This window comes from Vidua chalybeata, chromosome 16 (genome assembly GCF_026979565.1).
Source record: "Vidua chalybeata isolate OUT-0048 chromosome 16, bVidCha1 merged haplotype, whole genome shotgun sequence".
Lineage (NCBI taxonomy): Eukaryota > Metazoa > Chordata > Aves > Passeriformes > Viduidae > Vidua > Vidua chalybeata.
This window is the reverse complement of record NC_071545.1, coordinates 15,403,556-15,423,241: the sequence shown is the minus strand read 5'-3', so window position 1 is coordinate 15,423,241 and position 19,686 is coordinate 15,403,556. Positions and strand designations below refer to the sequence as shown.

The following is a 19,686-nucleotide window of genomic DNA, read 5'->3' as shown; positions in this document are numbered from 1 at the left end:
ACATGTCACACTCAGTGCCAGCAGCACTGCACCAGCACCAGAGACCCCTTCCTGGGATTAGGCGATGGCCCTCACAGAAGGGTTTCGTGCAGGTGCTGATTTTTAGCACAGGAAATTAAGGAAAAGGAAGGCTGCTGCAGGAACAGGGCAAATCCCACAGGTGGAGTGTGGATATTCTCAGCTCAGGCAGAGAAAGAGAAAAGTTTTCTAACCAGGCGATAGCCTGGGAAACAGTTGGGAAAGAATGTAAATAATTCTCTAATCTACCTTGTTATTCACATTGTTTATAGATACGTTCTGCCTCTGTGCATCATTCACTGCACACCAATGGTGTGACATGTTTTTAAGACCAATGAAATTAGTCTTCTCGATGTTCTCTATATATAGAGTGGTAATTTGAAATAGAGTTCATTTTCTTAGCCTTCTGATCTGGAGTTCTCTGTTCACGTCCTGCTCAACAGCGTCACTGGAGAGGTTCCCAACATTCCACATGGATTCAGGCCCCTGCACACACTCACCTGGCCCTCCCCAACGTAGAGCACTGCAATCTTGTGTGTGTCATAGGATGGGATCTGATCCAGGAGCTGCACCGACCTCTCAAACGTCTGCAAACAAAGCAGGGACCCCACATGAGCAGCCTGGGAGATCCCTCCCAACTCAAACCATCCCAGCATTCTGCCAGCTTTAAATAATCCCCTCCACAACCCCAACACAGAGACCTCCCACCTGTGGCACTGCTGGTAGGAAACACCTTTAAACTGCAGCACCTGAGCTGGATATTTGTAATTATCATCTGCATTCCAAGAAAGTAATGAGGTTAAAAAAATTAAGGATTTATACAACTCCGTGCCTACCTCATTTGGCAACAAGAGGGGTTTGTTGTTTTCATCACCAAAGAAGGGGGAGTGGTACAACTGTAAAAACACAAAGCTGAAGGAGAGAAGGAGGAAAAAGTCTGTTACCATAAAAATTAAGTCAGTTTTGATCTGTTGGAGGTAAGAACGTTATGTACAACAGAAAAAATGGGAGGAATTAAAATGCTAACAGGGTATTATTCATCTTTTAGAGATGGGACTACCTGCAGTTTGCAACAGACCGCTGTCAGAAAAACAATGATGTGTCAAACAGCAGCAGCCACACAAATTCCCTGTTCAAAGGCACAGAATGGAGGAGCAGGAATGCCCTCCACAGCTCTGGGGATATTTCTAGGCTCTCAGACACATGATTGTACCGACATTTGCATTTTTCCTGCCCTCAATCAGATGAAAATTGTCTCATCATGCAATTTTGGACAGCTAATAATATCCCAGGTTCAAAAAGCAACTATAACAATCCTTCTTTTCCTTCTTCTCAGGATTTTGCACATAATGTTTCTTGAATTGCAAAACTAGCAATTCACCCCGCTCACAGCAAAATTAACTCTGGGTAACCTACGGTCAAACCACAGCCCCCTAAATTAAGCACATTAAGTACAGGAGGAAACCACCCATCTACTTCTTTCACCATTTGGGAGTTGTGTTTTCTAACCCCAAAGTCCATTCGGTGGTAGTGTGCTCAACAGGTCTGTATCAGCTCCTGAATAAAGCAGGTAATCAATTTTTTAATCGGATGCTGTCCAGACCCCCCTGAAGGAGCCGTGATGGAGCAGCTCAGGGGCTCTGCACCCACCTGGGGTTTATCCCAGGCACTTTCTCCGCGTTGGACGCTGCTGCCCTGCCCTTGAGCGCGTCTCTGTCGATCCTCTTGCCCCTCCTGGACGGGGCAGAGTCGGAGATGGTGTAGCCGCGGGGCCGGTGGCCCGAGGGCGAGCGGGGCGAGGTGACAGCCGCGCTGCCACCGCCCGGCCCGGCGGCCCTGCTGTCCTCCCCCCTGCCCAGCCAGCTGCCCAGCCCTTCCCCTTCCAAGTTCCCCGACTGGGATTTGGATTTCACTTCCGTGCTCAGCCTGCGGGGCACCTCCCGCCCGTTGGCGTCCTTGAGCACCTCCTGCAGCGTCTGGAGCTCCGGGGAGGAGCTGGACTTGCTGAGGGGCTGTGAGGGCTGGAAGGAGAGCTCCTCCAGCGCCCGGCCCTCCTCCCGCCCGATGGGGATCCCGCCCTCCGCCAGCTCCTCCGACTTCAGCGACTTCTCCTCCTGGCTGGACGTGGAGGAGGACTGCGGGGAAAAAAAAAAAAAAAAAGAAAAGATTAACAGTTTTCATGGAATCAGAGAATCCCAGAATGGTTTGGGTTGGGATAGACCTGAATGCTCATCTCGTGGTTGCTCCAAGCCCTGTCCGACTGGCAGGGATCCAGGGGAAGCCACAGCTTCTCTGGGCACCGTGTGCCAGGGCCTCCCCACCCTCACAGGGAACGATCCCTTCCTTTTCCTGACAGCCAGAATAAAAGGTGACAACAGCAAGGCTCAAGGCACCCCAATATTTCCAAGGAAAGGTGGGCAGGAAGGAACACAAAGCAATGTGGATCGAGGTCCCTGATAAACCAGGATTTTCTGGGCACCCTGTGCCAGGGCCTCCCCACCCCTCCTTTTCTTGACAGCCAGAATAAAAGGTGACAACAGCAAGGCTCAAGGCACCCCAACATTTCCAAGGAAAGGTGGGCAGGAAGGAACACAAAGCAATGTGGATCGAGGTCCCTGATAAACCAGGATTTTCTGGGCACCCTGTGCCAGGGCCTCCCCACCCCTCCTTTTCTTGACAGCCAGAATAAAAGGTGACAACAGCAAGGCTCAAGGCACCCCAACACTTCCAAGGAAAGGTGGGCAGGAAGGAGCACAAAGCAATGTGGATCGAGGTCCCTGATAAACCAGGATTTTCTGGGCACCCTGTGCCAGGGCCTCCCCACCCTCACAGGGAACGATCCCTTCCTTTTCTTGACAGCCAGAATAAAAGGTGACAACAGCAAGGCTCAAGGCACCCCAACACTTCCAAGGAAAGGTGGGCAGGAAGGAACACAAAGCAATGTGGATCGAGGTCCCTGATAAACCAGGATTTTCCCCTGAATGCCCCCAGTGCCACCAGCGAGCAGTTTCTGAGGGTGCCATGAGGGAGTTCATGGCTGGCTGTTCCCCCCTGCTCGCCCTGGGCCTGTCCTTACCCTGCTGTACGAGTCCTGGGCGTTCCCAAACCTCTCCTCGCTCAGGACGTGCTCGGAACACGAGGTCTCCACGTCCTCGCTCTCGGGCGACTCGGCGGGGGACTCGGCCTCCCTGAGCTCCATCTCCCCCGGGCTGCCCTCCTCCAGCACCACGGCGGATTCTACGGAGACACGGGCATGGCAGCTGTGGAGAGGGGACGCGGGGACAGACCCCCTCCTCTCCTCTCCTCTCAAGTACCAGCCTTTTCCCTACGGGATCTCAACGGAAGGCCATGCCGAGTGAGTGCCCTGGCATCTCTTGTCACGTCAGACTCGCTCCTGGCTCCCCTTTTTCCAGGGAATAAATCACCTCTCCCTCACAGCCTGCCTTGGGCCAAGGAAGTGCAGCTGGTTTTTTTTCCAATTGTTGCTGATGGACAACAGGGCGCGGGATGAGGAAATGGGACCTTGGACGTGGGTTACCAGGACAGACAGGAACTACAGAGATGCAGGAAAGTACGGGATAAAAGCTCACTGGAGACATCAGCTCTCAAAGGGAGCTTTGCTTGTACTGAAATGCAACGCTCCTGTGCCTTGAGGCCTACAAGGAGATAAGAAATTTTCCTAGGAGCCGTTTCCTTGCAGTTTGGCAGCTTTCCTAGAATGTCTCAGGAGAAGCAGAACAATTCAGCCCTGAACACGTGGAAGGACGAGAGCAGGGGTGACAGGGGCACTGGTGGCATCTGCTCAGACACACAGGGAGTGGAACCACACTGACAAAAAAGCTCTGTGGAAGCCCTGCCTACGTGGAGGATTTAACCTTGGATCTGCTCCAAGCACTGACCACAGGGATGAGTCTGACCAAAGGCTCCTCCTGGCCTTGCTTTTTGTCCTGAGGAAAAGGCTGGAGAACAGGAGGCATCCCATTATGCACACAAGGGACTGGAAGACCAATCTGAAAGGCCAAGATTTGTTTTCCAAAACAATAACAATAAAAGTAATAAAACCAAAAATTAGCACACACAAAAAATACAAAGAAAATCAGCAAAATTAAAAAAAAATATACAAAGGAAAAAAAATCACTAAAGCAGCTTTTCCTGGATTGATTTCAGCTCGCAGGACCAAAGTTATTTCAAAGAAGCAATTAAGAGTTAGCATTGCACACACAAACCTTCTAAAAATACAAAACAAACCAAAAGGAACCAAAACAACGTGCTGATCTGGTTAGCTGTCCAAGCCAGAACACACCTGCAGATACCCAGTGCTGCCAAGCTCCCCTCCTACACCACTGCCAAGATTGCTGGTGCTTTGAAACAACCCAAGCACTAATTATTCCTTAGGTGGGAAGAGAATAACAGGAGCAGAGGGAAGTACAGAAAAATATTGAGCTGCAGCAGCTTTGTGTTGCTTTGAGAGGCCTCTGACAGCAACCAGCAGCAGCTCAGAACACCCCACTGCTCTGCTGGGAGTTTTCCAGTGAAGGAAAGAGGCAGAAAGACATTTGAACCCTCTAATTAAAATCACAAAGCATTGCAGGTTATCAAAGCAATGCAGGTGTTGTGCTCATAAGGTGTGTAATTTGATCTCCACTTCATTTAATTATGAAATCAATTTTACTGAAGTGGAGAAAGATTTTACGTTATTATAGAGCTTCTAAAAGGTAGAATTTAGCAGGTTTTCTGCTGAAATATATTTCTTTTTTATTTAAAAAGCTCTTAACCAGGCTCCATGCTGGCTGAACCTTATCCATATATGAAATATATACATATTATCAGCTGCTTGTATCTTTCTGTGCCCAATTCTGGCAGATCTCTGTGGGCTGAGCAGCTCCAAGGGGAGCCTGTCCTGCAGCACACACTGCTCTCCTCACAGCTGGGAGCTTTTCCACTGGGCAGAACACAAAGCCAATTGGAAAATGAAGCTGCAAATGAAGAATTAATTAATCCAGCCACGTTTTGACAGGTCATTTAACACTGGCCTCATGACTCACAAGCCAGCCCAGCTAAAAGCAAAGTTGCTTTGAGGAACTGTCTGCACTTGCAAATGTTGGATCTGGCTTGGACTTCTTCATGCTAGTCAAGATCCCATTTGTTGAGAGTGATGAGACTGGGGACAGACAGGAGACATGGAAGGGGAAAATGAGGGATGAAGGATACATTTTCTATGAATCAGAGGTGTTCTTCTATGGCAATACTGTTTGGTTGGTTTTTTCCTTAAAGATATATAAATATACCTGCCCAGGATATGCTCCTGTGCAACTTCCCTTGACAACTGGACTGGTACATGGAAGAGAAAGAGGCCACTGCAAAGGGAAATCAAGTGAGCAGCTACATCAAAAGGAAGGAGAGACTATATGAAAAAAATATAAAAAAATTAAAAAGCACAGAGTTTAAAATGTAACCAAGAGCCTAGTTTAAAACAAACAAATAAATAAATGAAACAAAGGAAAGAACAAGCTGGGATAAGCTCACCAGATGCCAAAGGGATACTTTAAGGGCACAAGATCTCAACAGGAATAAGGAGGAATAAACACATCCAACAGTGCAGGCTCCAACTCCTCCCTTTGCAGAATGCATTTCGTGAGGCTTAGGAACAGAAAATCCCTTCCTGACATCCCAACACACACAGGAAACCAGGCTGAGCCTTTCCTGACCTGCACAAGGTCACTTTTAAACCCACACAAGAGTCTAAAAAATCTGGGTAAAGACTCCCAGAGGTTTAACCTCTAAAGGGGCAGAACAGGCACGTGACAGGCTGACAGCAAAATTTCTTCCAGTCACTGCCCAGCCAGCTCCAGCAAGTATGGTTAACAAGGATGTGGCCAAAATGACTCCCAGAGTGGCACAGGAGTGGCATTCAGGTGGCATGGGTTCAGCTCTCCACTTAGCTCCATATACCACAAATTTTTAGAGTCACAAAAGTGTTTACGGAGAATAATTTTTTTTGCTTGTTTGTAAGAGGTGATAATTTGATTTTGACTCCAATTTTGTGTTTACACGTTCTGAAATACTAAAACACACCCTGCCCCGCTTAAAACAAAGCTGAAAACTGGCATTTTTACCAGATTTCCAGACAATCCATCCCATTTTCACCAGCAAAGTCTGGTCTGCTGGTACCACTGCTCAATTCTGATGGTGCCTGCAGTGCTCAGAGCCTCAGTGTTGGATATCACTGATAAGAGCTCGAGCAGAAAGCTTTAAAAACTGCAGCTGTTGGTCAACACCACTCTCCCAACATTAACAGCTTTTTAAGAGGAAGTAGCACCACATTAAATAGAGTGAAAATCCTTGGCCACTGTGTTAAAATCAAGCCAACAAATGAAACTCGAGTGGTTTAAGTGCAGGCTGAACAGTCCTTTTCAGAGGTGAGTAAATCCAAGAGGATTTGCATTCTGCTGTAAAAGCCAGAGGCAACCAACTCCTCGTGGCTGGCAAGGGTTGGAACAGGCCATGCCCCAGGAACCTGCAGCTCCGAGCGCCCGACACAGACTCCCAAACTGAAGACAAATGGAAATGGAAACACTGCATGGAAAGATCCATCCACAAGTGGGATGCCCAGATCAGCCCCAAACAAGTGGGAGAGGGAACAGATCCATGACTTTGTTCATTTTCATTTGGGGAACACACCGAACACACGACTCCTCCAAAGCAGCTCCGTTACTCCCCCCGTCCTCCTCTTCCCCCACGCGCCAGCAGAAGCAAGGAGGAAGGGAATTTTTCACTTCTAGGGACAAGAACTGATTCCCTTTCTCATTGCTGGCCCCCCTGAGACTCCCAGCTGCTCTGGAAGGCCTGCAGGGACCCAGCAGAGCCCGGAGCTGTCCCTGCCCTGCCAGCAGCCCCCACCTGTGTTGGAGCGCTGCAGCAGCGAGGGCTTGGCCGTGCCCGTGGCCAGGCTGGAGGAGGGCACGGACAGGGATTTGTACAGAGCCGTCTCCCGGTGCTCCTTGAAGCGTTCTGCAGCCATCAGGGCGTTGGAGAGCTCCTGCAGGGGCATGTTGTTGATGTCTGAGGAGAAGGGGCTCAGCGGGTTCTCCAGGCTCATCAGCCAGCTCGTGTTGCCTGCACCAGACAATGGGGGAAGTGGTCAGCACGCCCAGCTCTCCCAGAGGTTACAGCTCCTGATGGAAGTGCTCACATTGTTTTGGAATTTGCTGATAAAAAGTCCAAACGGAGCAAGTTCTGGGTTCCTCTGCAGAATGACTCGATTAATTTGCTACTCCTAGTGCTCTGCACTTCTCCCCATGCTCCTCAAAGCCCACCCCTGGTAACTCACTGCTACAGCAGATTCCCAAAGGCATCCAAAACACTCAGGTGTCCTAATTAACACCAGGTCAGTTATTTTCTCATGAAACAGCTTTCAGTTGAAACAGATAATTCCTGTTAATCTCCTGGAACACATTGGTGTTGAAGCATTTTGACCTTGAACAAGTTGTTATTCTTTCCCTAAGAGCAAACACAACTGAGCTGCCCAGACTTGTGGCTGCCCCTGGATCCCTGGCAGTGTCCCAGGCCAGGCTGGACAGGGCTTGGAGCAGCCTGGGACAGTGGAAAGTGTCCCTGCCCATGGCAGGGGTGGCACTGGATGGGCTTTAAGGTCCTTTCCAACCCAACCCATCCCATGGTTCTACAGTTTCAAAAGGCACTAAGCCATAAACAGATTAATTTTCAACGAAATATGGATTTTTCTCCTTCCCCCAGGCTCGGGTTTCTCCCCAGGTTCCCACCCCACACTCAGGTACCCACCTGTGGGCCTGCGCACCAGGATCTCTGCCCAGCCCTGGGTCAGCAGTGGCACGTAGGCAGCCAAGTTGGCTTTTTCCTTCTGCAGGGCTGTCTGTGGAGCAGGACTGGCCTTCTCTGGGCGGGCTGCAGCAGCAGGAGGGCCCTGTGTCCCTTGGGAAGTTGAGCCACTGGGAAAATGGGAGGCTGAGCTGTCTAAGGCACCAACACGTAAGGCATGACCACCTGGCAGGACAGACACAATCCAAGGGAGAGACACACTTAGTTAGCCCCAAAAATATCTCAGGAGTGAGGCTTTTAACCTCTTCTAGCAGCTGCATACACAATATATTGGTTTTATTTCCCTTGTTATTACAATTATTACTGTTACTATTATTTCATTTTAATTATTAAACTTGTTCTTCTCTCAATCCACAATTTTTTTTATTTTTCCCCTTCCAAATCTCTCTTCCTTCTCCCCGTGAGGGACAGAGTGAGCACCTGGGTGGGGCTTAGCTGTCAGCTGGGGTTAAACCACAAAGAAAATTTGATGTTCCATGTGTTCCTTATAAACCAGTTTATGTGCTCACCAAAGCTCTCCTGCAAAGAGAGGGAAGCAGGAAGCCTGCATGAAGCCTGAAGCCAACAGCTCCTGCTACCTGCCCCTCATTAAACACCAGACAGCTCCAGATGTCCAAAAAACTCAGCCACAGGAGGCACCTGGTCCTTCAAGCTGTGGCAGGGAGAGCCCAGGATGGGAACTCACCCGACATGGATCGCACTCTGTTGCGGGAGCTCCTGCAAACCTGCTGCCCAGCCTGGGATTCCAGCTTGGCTGGAGCCTCCTTGGTCTGTCTCACTTGCAAAACAGGGTCTGAGCTGTAGGAAAGGAGATATTGGTGATGCTGAGTGAGGAATCAGCCGTGCTGGACAAATAACACATTCCTCTTATGCCAAGAGGAAGAACTACACAGCTGTAGCAGTGGTTTAGGTGGCTTTGTCAGGTGGAGATTTGCAGAAATGGGAGCAACACCTACCTTGATTCTGGGGTGCTCTGGAATTCTCCAGAGTCCAGGCCAAGCAGGGACCTTGTCCCTGTTCCAACACTTGTAGTGATGGTCACCAGCTTGTTACCAACCAGCCACGTCTTGGTCCTTCCTCCAGCCAGCAGAAACTCACCCACGGGAGACCTGGGAACACATTTGGGATGAAGATTTCTCAGGAGGCAGAGAACAGAGCTGGTGCCATTAACCATGCAGGAGGTGCTGCCTGCTCTCCTTCTTTACACAGCATTTGTGCCACCCCCCCTTGGCTGTTATCCAAGCCCCCCACATCCCCGTTATCCATCAGGATGATGGATGAGCTGCTGCAGCACACTGGGATTATCCTGCAAGGACATGGAGCAAGCCCTGCTCCCACACCTTCAGGGCATCTCCTCCAGACAGGTCCAGGCTGAGGCAAATCCACTCTCCAGTGGATTTGACAGAATCACAGAATGGTTTGGGTTGGGAGGAACCTTAAACTTCATCCAGTGCCACCCCCTGCCATGAACAGGGACACCTTCCACCATCCCAGGCTGCTCCAAGCCTCATTCAACTGCCCTGGAACATTTCCAGGGATGGGGCATCCTCTGGGAAATCCATTCCAGGGTCTCACCACCTTCACAGGAAAAAAACCCATCCAATATCCCACCTATCCCTGCCCTCTGGCATTGGAAGCCATTCCCTGGGTCCTGTCCCTCCACCCCTTGTCCCCAGCCCCTCTCCAGCTCTCCTGGAGCCCCTTTAGGCACAGGAAGGGGCTCTGAGGCCTCGCCACAGCCTTCCCATCTGCAGTCTTCCCTCATCTCATCTCATCTCATCTCATCTCATCTCATCTCATCTCATCTCATCTCATCTCATCTCATCTCATCTCATCTCATATCTCATCTCCTTTTTAGCCAAGATTTTATCAGTGAGGAAAGGCTTCAGAGCCTGAGCCTGCCAGAATCCCAACGTTTTTCCACACATAAAGTGAAACATGAACCTGAATCCCACCCGTGTGTCCCTGGTCCCTGACTGACCTCTTGGGCACAGCCGTGAAGTTGGAGAAGACGTATCGAGCCATCATGTCCAGGCAGGTCTCTGTCAGCTCCAGGTGCAGGTTTTTCAAGTTGTCATCAGCCTGAGCCATGGAGTTTTCATCTGCAGAGCCCAGGCTCGAGCTGGTGATGGACGTTTGGATGCGGCTGGAAGAGAAGGTCCCCAGGTGACAGATGAGATGGCACCACGTCCCCGTCCCCACAGCCGGCGGGGCGCAGACCCTGCTGTGCATGCACGTGCCAGCCGTCACACCCAGGCCTCGGGAAACAGATTTTGGGATCATCTGGGATCAGCCTCGTGTTGTGCTTCCCAGGCTGTCGTTGCAGGAAGTGTTTTTTCTCTGGAGAGACTCCAGTGCCAGCCGGCCAGGCCAGCGCTCTCTGACGTTGGTGGCCCATGGGCAAGTGCACCAAGCAAGGAGTGAGTGGCAGCTTTGAGCTCCTGATCTATGCTGAGGGCAAGCATCCCATGACCAGCACCAGCTTCCCAGGCTGCAGGTTGCCCATGAGCCAGAAACTGGGGCACTCCAGACTTCACTTTATAATCCTGTGGTTTGCTTTTTTCTCTGTTGCACCTCTTCTGTCTATTGTTTTTGTCCCCTCCAAATTCAATAGCTAGGTAAAACCTAATTTAACTTGAAATAGGAAAAAACATTGCACTCTGAACAGGAAATTGGCACAAGAATAGAGAGAAGGTCTGCCTTCAAATCAGCCAAATGAGCAAAGCAGTTTAAAACCATTTCTGTTTTAAGCTGGACTGCAATATTTTATAAAGACAAGTCCTTATGTCATTGCAATACAAACTAAGCTGAGGCACAGCCAAAATTGTTATCATGTGGCAACTTCTTTGGCTTCATTAAGGGCAATTATCTGAACTTTTCATTGCTACCATTTACATGGAAATGCAAGAGAAGGAAATCACCTCATGATTAATGGGGAAATCAGAGAATCCTACAAGGGTTTGGGTTGGAAGGGACATCAAAGCCCATTCAGTGCCACTCCCTGCCCTGGCCAGGGACACCTTCCACTGTCCCAGGCTGCTCCAAGCCCTGTCCAGCCTGGCCTTGGGCACTGCCAGGGATCCAGGGGCAGCCACAGCTGCTCTGGGCACCCTGTGCCAGGGCCTCACCCTCCCAGGGAAGGATTTCTCCCATAACATGAAGTGTCAGAACTATAATTGCAATTCAGTCACTTCAGCCTCTCTCCCCCAAACAACATATAGAGCCAAAAATAAAAAAAACACCCCAATCAAGTTCCACTGACAGCAATCCTACAGGTTAAGGCACAACCTTCAGGTTCAGCAGTTTAACACTCAAGGGGGAAGTGATCCAGAAGTATGTTTTAAATCTGGCATCAATTATTTCACATCTTTCATTGGAGCAGATCAATGCTTGCCATCAAAACCTGTCAATCAACCAAATCAGTCTCTGGAACCAAATCTTATTTTCCTTAGTTGTGAAAGCATCAATTCTTATGGGCTGAGCACACCCCTCACTGCTCTCTGGAAAAGACAAATCCAGGTTTTTCATGGCATCATTCTTGAGACCAGCTCCTTCAGAAGAACAAATCCTAAACTGAGGCCAGAACTAGACTGGAAGGAGGGCTCTCCATGACTTTGCAGAGCTTCCAAAGCCTCTCGTGAATCAAAGCCCTGCTTGGGAGGCTCAAGTTTTAGTGAGCTGTACCCAGGATTCTCACTTGTGCAGAATGCAACCTTTTTCCTTTTTTTGTGCATGGGTTTTTTTGTTTGTTTGGGTTTTTTTTTTTTCCCCATTCACCACCTTTACTTTGAAAACAGAATCTTTCATTGCTAAAGCACCAGAGAACGTGGCAAAGTGACCACAGACACCCAGGGTGTGACGTGGCCTTGGGAAGCCTCGGGATGCTTTCCCAAAACCCTCGCCTGTGGCTGAGGCCGGTTTTTCATGGGATAACCAAGTCATGCAAGCATCCCACATGCAAATCCACCCTGCTTCCACCCACCCTCACAGCACAACCTCCAAGGGCCCAGCTGCTCTTGGATTGTCCCCATCCAAAGTGCCTCTACCTGCGGACCACATGTTCAGACACACTGATGCTGCGGGATCGGAAGGCATCAACTGCAGAGGGTTCTTTCAGCTCTTTCACTGGAGGAGAGTTATTCAAGCCTTGCTTTGCATTTTTGGCTAGTCTTAAACTACTATGTGGAGAAGCACCAAGCCCCAAAAGAGGTCACAGAAGGGAGGAAACCATTGTAGGGATGTAGGTTGAAAGGTCACAGTCACAGGGTCAATATTGGGGGATCCCGGAGGGTGATGGAAAATAAAACAAATACCAAAAAAAAAAAAAGGGAAACAAAAATTAAAACATACAAACAAGCAGAGCTTGCAAAGCATTAAAAAGACAAACCACATTTTGAAAACAAGAATTTAAATGTGCTACAAAACAAATGAAATTAGTACAAGTTAAAAGAAAAAAACTGGTTGAAATGAGAGTTGGAATACTGGGCTGTTCAGCAAAGGCAAGGGAACCTGAGGGCTCCCTGGGCACAAATTCCTCAAGGCTGAGGAGTTTTGTGCACTTCAACCCCCTCTTGTGTTGTCCCAACTCACCATGACTCAACACCTGAAGGCTTCCACAGATCCTAAAATGCTTTACCTGGACTAGGTCACAGCAGTTTTTAATAAGAGACAGGGACCACGACACCCATCTCTGTCCACACTAAGCCTGGCCCAAAGCTGAGCTTTCCCCCAAGTCACAACACACCCAGGGCCTCCCAGAGGAGTCCCTCAGCCCAGCTCGGGGTCCTGGGGACACTGAGCCCCCTGTTCCAGACCCTGCCACACTGCAGAGCCAACAAACAGCCCCGGGGATGCTCCTGTGCCACCCCAGCTGCCTCAGCCCGGGCTCCAGGGAACCCCCTGGGCTCTGGGCTGGCACAGAAAGGAAATTACTGCACACACTGGCAAGTGCCAGGAACACGTGGGAGATGACAGCAATTAAGATCCAAGAGGCACTTTAATTAGTCACTGAGATGCACGCCAGGCTCGGGGCTAATTTGGGCAGAACAGTTGGTCCAGCAGCTCCCATCCCCAGGGATAAAATGCAGGCTCTAATTTAACCCTTCTGGCTGTTTCTAAACACAATTTATTTGCCATCCTCATCTCAGTGAGCTCTTACATCTCAGATTGCCACCTGGAGGAAGCAGGATTTCTTTGTCCTTCTCCCAGCAGCCTCTCCCAGATCACTTTTGGCCACAACTGCTGCAGAGAGCACAGCTTCATGCTCAGGGATCATCACCTACACCAACATCAGGACATCCAGCAGCCCTGGGAACTGCTGGGATCGTTATCCCTTGGAACACCCAGCACCTCAGCTATGGCAGGGAAACATTCTTTGGGCTTCAGGACTGCAAACCAAGCCCAGAAGCTTCTCAGGCAAGGAAACTGGAATCTGCTCCAGGCCTTTCCTCTGTGCCCTGGCCAGAATCCAAGCTCAGCCAGACCCAGAGGCAGTGGCATCCTGCTATTCCAGTGCTCTGGGCACTGCCTGAGTACAGCCACATTCCTCAGCAGAGATTTCTGTGGAAAGTGATCCAGCAAAAGCCTTTAGAGACAGTAGTATTCCAACCTGGTAGAATTTAACAGGTTTCTTAGGGGAAAAAAAAAAGAAAAAAAAAAGATTAGTTGGAATTCTAATTGGAGAGATGAGTGTCAAAAGGCTTCTCTTCCAAGTTTCTGGATGAAAGAGGAGGAGATGGGAGAGATGAGACACAACACAAGGTTTACAGCTGCAGCAGTAGGGCAGGGATGGTGTTTCTGCATTGCAAGACTCTGCTGCAGCCTTGCAGGTGAAGTAGAGGCACTTTCCCCAGGGCTCAGATGCCACCATGTGCTCACTGCTCACAACACTGAAGCAAGTTAAGTGAACCAATTTAGGTAATCCCTGCAGGTGAAAGGACATTGGAGAAACCCTGAATGCCTTCCAAGGAATATCTTCCTCCCTGGCAAATGTTACTTTAACTACTGGCAAGAATTAATCTGACTTCTGAAGGCTTTGCTTAAAACTGTCATGATGGCTTCAAAAATTCAAAAAAAAAAGGGACTGGGACATCCAGACAGACAGAAAGCAGCTGAGTGCCAGCCAGTGCACTGACCTGACTGGGAACATCATGGAAAAACACAGTTCTGGCTCTCTAATTTATCCAGGTCGTTGATCACAACCATTTCTCTGGCAATCATCTGAAAATGACTCGTTACAGATCAACCATCAAAAGGAGCTCACACAATCCACATGAACATGGGATTCTGTTATCTCTGGTATTACCCTCTTCTCTCATCTCTGGTAACACTGCACTGACACACCCCACCATGACACGAGTGTTCCTTTTCAGAAGTGAACACCAAAAAGGCCCCCACTGCCTGCACAGGCCTGCAGGACAGGCAGTGCTGCCTCACCAGGCTGCCAGCCTGGCTGGATCCCAGCTTCTCACCAACCTCATTTGTCTTTGACCTAAAGAGGTTTACTTTGCTTGCTTACTGCACTGCCAGATTGGGATCACTACACCCAGCCTCCGTCAGGGACACGCAGGGAAGGGAGAGAGCACGAGAGTGGGGAACACCAAACCCTGCTGGGGCCGAAGAGAATTTACCTCTTTGGCCTCTCATTCAGGCTGGTGCTGCGAGCCCTGAAGCTGTCCTTCTCTGGGGTGTCATCGAAGGACAGGAGCACGTTGGAGCGCAGGCCCTGCCGTGGGGACAAGAGGTGACAACGTGAACAACGTGCAGCTCAAAATCTGCAGCTCAAAGGAGAGCTCAAAGAGATGCTGACAAGAAAGCCAGAATTCTGCTAGCTTCAAACAGAACCTTCAAAGATGTCAGATCAGTTTTGATAAGTCAGTTCTCCTGAGTGCTGCTGGACTGAGCAGTGCCATTACCTTGGTGATGTAGGGGACAAAGTCCTTGCGGAAGGGCAGGCGGCAGCGGATGAACCACATGGCGATCACGTGGTGGGCCAGGCAAACGATGTACTGGTTAAACCTGCAGCAGCAGAGACACCCACAGCTCAGTGTGCACTGCTCAGCCTGGCACACACAACTGCTCCCTTACCTACTCACAGTGGAAAGGGAAAAAAAAAAAATTCCTCAAAAATTCTGTTCAAGAAAAAACGGTTTTTGTCCAAGGTGATGATGTCCCGGAATTGTATCATGGAATTACAGAATGGTTTGGGTGGCAAGGGATCTTAGAGATCATCCAGTTCCACCTTCCACTATCCCAGGTTGCTCCAAGTCCCATCCCACCTGGCCTTGGGATCCCTTTCCAGGGATCCAGGGGCAGCCACAGCTTCTCTGGGCACCCTGTGCCAGGGCCTGCCCACCCTCACAGCACAGAAACATCCCTTCTTCAGGAAAAGCCTGGTGACACCAGAATGAGCAACATCCTATGGATAACCTTGAGCCAAGAACTACAAGAAAAGGCTTTCCAAGCTCTCAGTTTCACAGATGAGAGAGAAGCACGTTGCTGTGGCCTTACTTGGAGGGGTTTGTGTAGGGCAGGGAGATGGCGAAGACGCTGGCGTACTGCTCTGCCGCGAAGTTCCGGTACAGGTGAGGCAGCCTGGCCAGAGCTGCAACAGTCCAACAGCAAAACCAGCACAGTGAGCCCTCAACACAACCCTTCAACAACCTAACTCAGTTTAATTTCTAATTTTTTGGTTTTTTTTCTGAATGATCAGTGACATGGAAGTTAAAATCACGTCACGCAAGGAGAAGAAAGCAGCTCGTATTTCCATACGGCTGCACAACACAGAGTGTGTTTCTCTCTTCAGAGCAAGAGCTTCATACAGAAAACTCGTAACAAATGAGGTGATCCAACATTTATAACCTGAGCAAGGGCATCACAGCACATTCCATATGACCAACACCACCAAACCCCCCACATTCCACACAACAACCGCACCTCCAGGAACTGAAAAGGAGAACATCACGACTTACTTGACAGAAATTCCAGCAGAGGGATTGCCATGTTGGCTGTGGCAGAAATGTGGGTGAGTTTGACAATCAGGACGGGCAGTGCCTTGATGATGATGTCGGGCATCTCCACGCTGCAGACTGACAGTGCCACCACGCACTGGTTGGCGCAGCGGTAGATGAGCCCGTGCTCCAGGCAGTACACGATCTCACGCTGGCAGAGCAGGGAAACACTCAGCACACCAAAGAACACCCTGGCACCACCTCCTGACTCCTGGCAGCACCCCAGAACACCCTGCAAGGCACCCCTGCTGCAAGGCACCCCTGCTGCAAGGTACCCCTGCTGCAAGGTACCCCTGCTGCAAGGCCTGTGTGACACAGCTGAGTGCTAACACTGAGCTTTAAATAATGCTGCTGATATACCCCAGGCCAAACTCTTATCAGGGAACTCCAGTCAAGTAGGTAGTTGAGACTTAAAGTTCCTGATTTAACAGAAATTCTGTGTTTATAAGGGTCTTATGCAGAGGGTAAAGTCACTCAGTGACCTGTGAGGGGGAGAGGTGAGGAGTGAACTCACAGTTAATCCTACATGGAGTCACCAAAGTGTTTTTTCACCCCAAATTCAGCAGATGCAGCATTTCCCAACAGCAAAGGGCAGTGTTACCTTGCACTTCTGTCTCCTATCCAGCTCCCAGGCTAAACCATGCTCTACAGGCTCTGCCCTCCCCACACCCTCCCATCTCCCCCACACCTGCTTGGCTTTGTCCAGGTAGTTGTGGTAAGATATCAGTGCTGTCAGAACAGGGACCACAGCCAGGTGCAAATCCGTGCGGGAAAAGCCTTCGGGGGTCCCGTGGAGCCTGTCCGTGGTCTTCTTGTCTGTGAGCTGACACATCACACAGCCAGTCAGGGCACCTCTCACTAAAACCCCCTCTGAAAGGCAGCAGAAAGCACTGCCCACAGCTCCCCAAGACCTGTACATACACATATTCATATACATGCATTAAAACACACGATTGTTACCTATTCTGTACCTAGGCAACCCTCACAAAACAGAGGGCGAGTGAGGATTGACAACCAGCCTGCTAATCTTTAAAATATTTGTCTGAAGACAAAAAAAAAAAGCCACTCAAAAATCCCCTCCAAGCAATTCCCAAGCAAAGCAAGGAGCTGGGGACTGTGCCTCAGTGGCATTACCATGTAGCTCAGCGCAGAGGCCAGCTGGTCTATGTTGCAGGGAGAAGTTAAAAATAGCACTTTATAGCGGAGGGACTCGGGTAATTTGTTGAGAACCAACTTCAGCACCTTCCAGTCTGTCTCCTGCAAAGACAGGAAATGTTAAGGCTGAAAATTTTTGCATGATTTCACTTGAGTTTGGAAGATCAATCAAACTGCAGACAATGTGTCATTTCCTAGGCAGATGTAGGTCTGGTAGTGGTTGATACAGAAAAAGAAGAGGCATTTAGCTGTCACAAGTTTCTCCCTGTCTGTCACCCAGCTCTAGGTGCAATATTGGCACCACAAACTGGAAGAGAACTTATATTGGGATCTGACAACCAGAATTCAATTCTCCTAAGCTACAGCACCAATTAACTCCCAGAGCAAGCCAAGCCCTCAGCACAGATCTGTGTCCAATGCCACCCTCAGGAACAATTTCTATTTACAGTTTATTGGTGATGAAACATCCACAAATTCTCAAAACACCTCACAAACTTGCAGTGAGAGAGGTTTTCATTCCAAATGCCCTTTCAGAAGCAGGATGGCTTCTTGGATCTTGTTTAACAAGCACAGCTTTTGCCCTTGCCTGCTCTGAAGCAGTGCAATGAAAGCTGTGCTTATTTTCTGAAGAGCTGGACTGCTGCTCCCACTGGTGGCTGTGGAGCTGCACAATCACACCCAGATTTTGAGCAGGAGGAGCAGAAATTGCTTTTCAGGCTTTATTTAAGATCTCTGGGCTGGAATTTGACAGGCAGCTGTCAAATTGGTGCCAGGAGGGGACACAAAGATGCCAGGAGGGGACAGAAGGATGCCAGGAGGGGACACAAAGATGCCAGGAGGGGACAGAAGGATGCCAGGAGGGGACAGAAGGATGCCAGGAGGGGACATACCTGCTTCAAACACTGCAGGAGGACCCCAAAGACCATGGAGTAGGGCAGGTGTCCCACCCGGACGGTGCCACCCTGGGAAGGCACACTGGGGCTGCCTGAAGGTGGGGACAGGGTGCCAGGGGGCTTTTTCTCAGAAGCCCTTTTCTCTGCCTCTCTGTGACACAGAAAGGGAGAAAAATACATGTCATTTTTACAGCTTATTCATGTGACCTACAGCACCACCCTGTTTGGGAGCCAGGTTAAAGACTGAACAATATAATCTGCATTTTCAATTTTAAAAAGCACAGGATTGCCCAGCAGACACACTGCAATCAGCCAGTTTGATCAATGAAGCATTTTTCTATCTAATTTAGAAAGGTATCTTTTGGGCTGTGTTACACAACTTTAGACAAGCTATAAAATTAAAACTCGCCAGATTTGTACAAATCATCCAATCAGAATTCAGTGTGGAACTGGTTTGAAGCAAAAATTTGAACATTTTTGGGGTAAGTTTTGTGAACAGGAACTTAAATTTCATGTCTGAGATTGAGAGCTCTGCAGGTAAGTGATTTGTAAGAACAGTTCACCAAAGCCTTACTGGTTCAGACAATCCTAGGCTGTAACTACAGACTGGTCTAGGATTTGGAAGATTTAGGAAAAACTGCAGATTGCTACTGATGGAACATTAAGCTTAGTGAGAACACAATTTAGTTTGAAAAAAAAAAACGTTTTAAAAATAAAAAATAAATTAAGAAGTGCCCAAGACCAGGTTGGGTGGGGTTTGGAGCAGCCTGGGACAGTGGAAGGTGTCCCTGCCCATGGCAGGGGTGGCACTGGATGAGCTCTAGGATCCCTTCCAACCCAAACCACTCTGTGATTCTTTTGCCTAACACAATGAGAAACCTACACAAAATCACAGAGGCAGTAGGGGCTGAACCTCACTGCTCCATCCTTGTTGGAAAGGCCGAGGCGGTGCAGGGAGTCAGCTCGGAGCATCAGCAGGAAATCAAACACCTGCAACAGGGAAGACACTGGAGTCACTCAAACCCTGAGCCACTGCAATACTCTCCCACCCCACGTGATATTCTTCCAGGTGCAAAAGGGTTTTTAAAAGAAGCCACGGCTTGTTCTGCAGGAACAGCAGTGATGCTGGTGTCACACTGTACTTACATACCTGTGTGAGCCAAGGAATGTTTAATTCCACTTCTTGCCAGCTCCAGAGCACCCAGTCCCAACTGCCACCCAGGAATCCCAGAGGATTGTGCAGCTCTGGGAGCACAGGGGCTGCTCCTACCTGCAGCCTGATGCTGCTGGCCACGGGGAGGCTGTAGGAGTACTTGTAGTGGCGCTGGACGTGCTGGATCAGCATCTCGTACACGCGCGTGGCGTGGCTGGAGGGCAAACTGTACAGCTTGGTCTGCAGGCACAGAAACACAGCCCAGCCCCAGGGGTCTGTCACAAACCCGGGGCTGCGCTGCCAATTCCAGCAGAAATGCAGCAAAAGCTTCATCCTCGTTGTAACATGAGCAGGTGGTTCTGGAAGGAACCTCTGCAAAGACTCCAGAGCAGCTCTGGCTGCTCCAGAGAACAGCCTGCTCTTCTCCTTCACTGCCCAAACACAACAGATCTATTAAATGTATTCAAGGTTCTGAACTCCTCCTTTCTGCTCATTTATGGCCACATCCTCCCTCCACACAGGAAAACGTGCTCATCTGGGTTGTGCAATGGGAGGCAAGAAAATACAACACTTAGCAAACAGTCCCACAGTGCTCAGCATC

At 49.5% G+C, this 19,686-nt stretch overlaps 1 protein-coding gene across 7 annotated transcripts in view; it reads right to left on the bottom strand.

Moving 5' to 3' along the window:
- TSC2 (TSC complex subunit 2) overlaps positions 1-19,686 on the bottom strand; it is a 33,587-nt gene that overhangs the window by 4,129 nt on the left and 9,772 nt on the right. For 2 of the 7 annotated variants that reach the window (XM_053957067.1, XM_053957073.1), the window contains 20 exons: positions 19,203-19,325; positions 18,816-18,922; positions 17,930-18,083; positions 17,019-17,141; positions 16,573-16,707; positions 15,846-16,035; positions 15,385-15,478; positions 14,790-14,892; positions 14,505-14,599; positions 11,922-12,053; positions 9,857-10,021; positions 8,832-8,984; positions 8,561-8,673; positions 7,819-8,040; positions 6,919-7,134; positions 5,307-5,375; positions 3,095-3,255; positions 1,669-2,153; positions 855-930; positions 519-605 (listed from right to left, as the gene is read on the bottom strand). In XM_053957067.1, coding sequence (XP_053813042.1) covers positions 519-605; positions 855-930; positions 1,669-2,153; positions 3,095-3,255; positions 5,307-5,375; positions 6,919-7,134; positions 7,819-8,040; positions 8,561-8,673; positions 8,832-8,984; positions 9,857-10,021; positions 11,922-12,053; positions 14,505-14,599; positions 14,790-14,892; positions 15,385-15,478; positions 15,846-16,035; positions 16,573-16,707; positions 17,019-17,141; positions 17,930-18,083; positions 18,816-18,922; positions 19,203-19,325 — 3,003 coding nt within the window. The remainder of the gene's footprint in view (positions 1-518; positions 606-854; positions 931-1,668; positions 2,154-3,094; positions 3,256-5,306; positions 5,376-6,918; positions 7,135-7,818; positions 8,041-8,560; positions 8,674-8,831; positions 8,985-9,856; positions 10,022-11,921; positions 12,054-14,504; positions 14,600-14,789; positions 14,893-15,384; positions 15,479-15,845; positions 16,036-16,572; positions 16,708-17,018; positions 17,142-17,929; positions 18,084-18,815; positions 18,923-19,202; positions 19,326-19,686) is intronic. The other 5 variants (XM_053957068.1, XM_053957069.1, XM_053957070.1 and 2 more) reach the window with 5 other exon arrangements.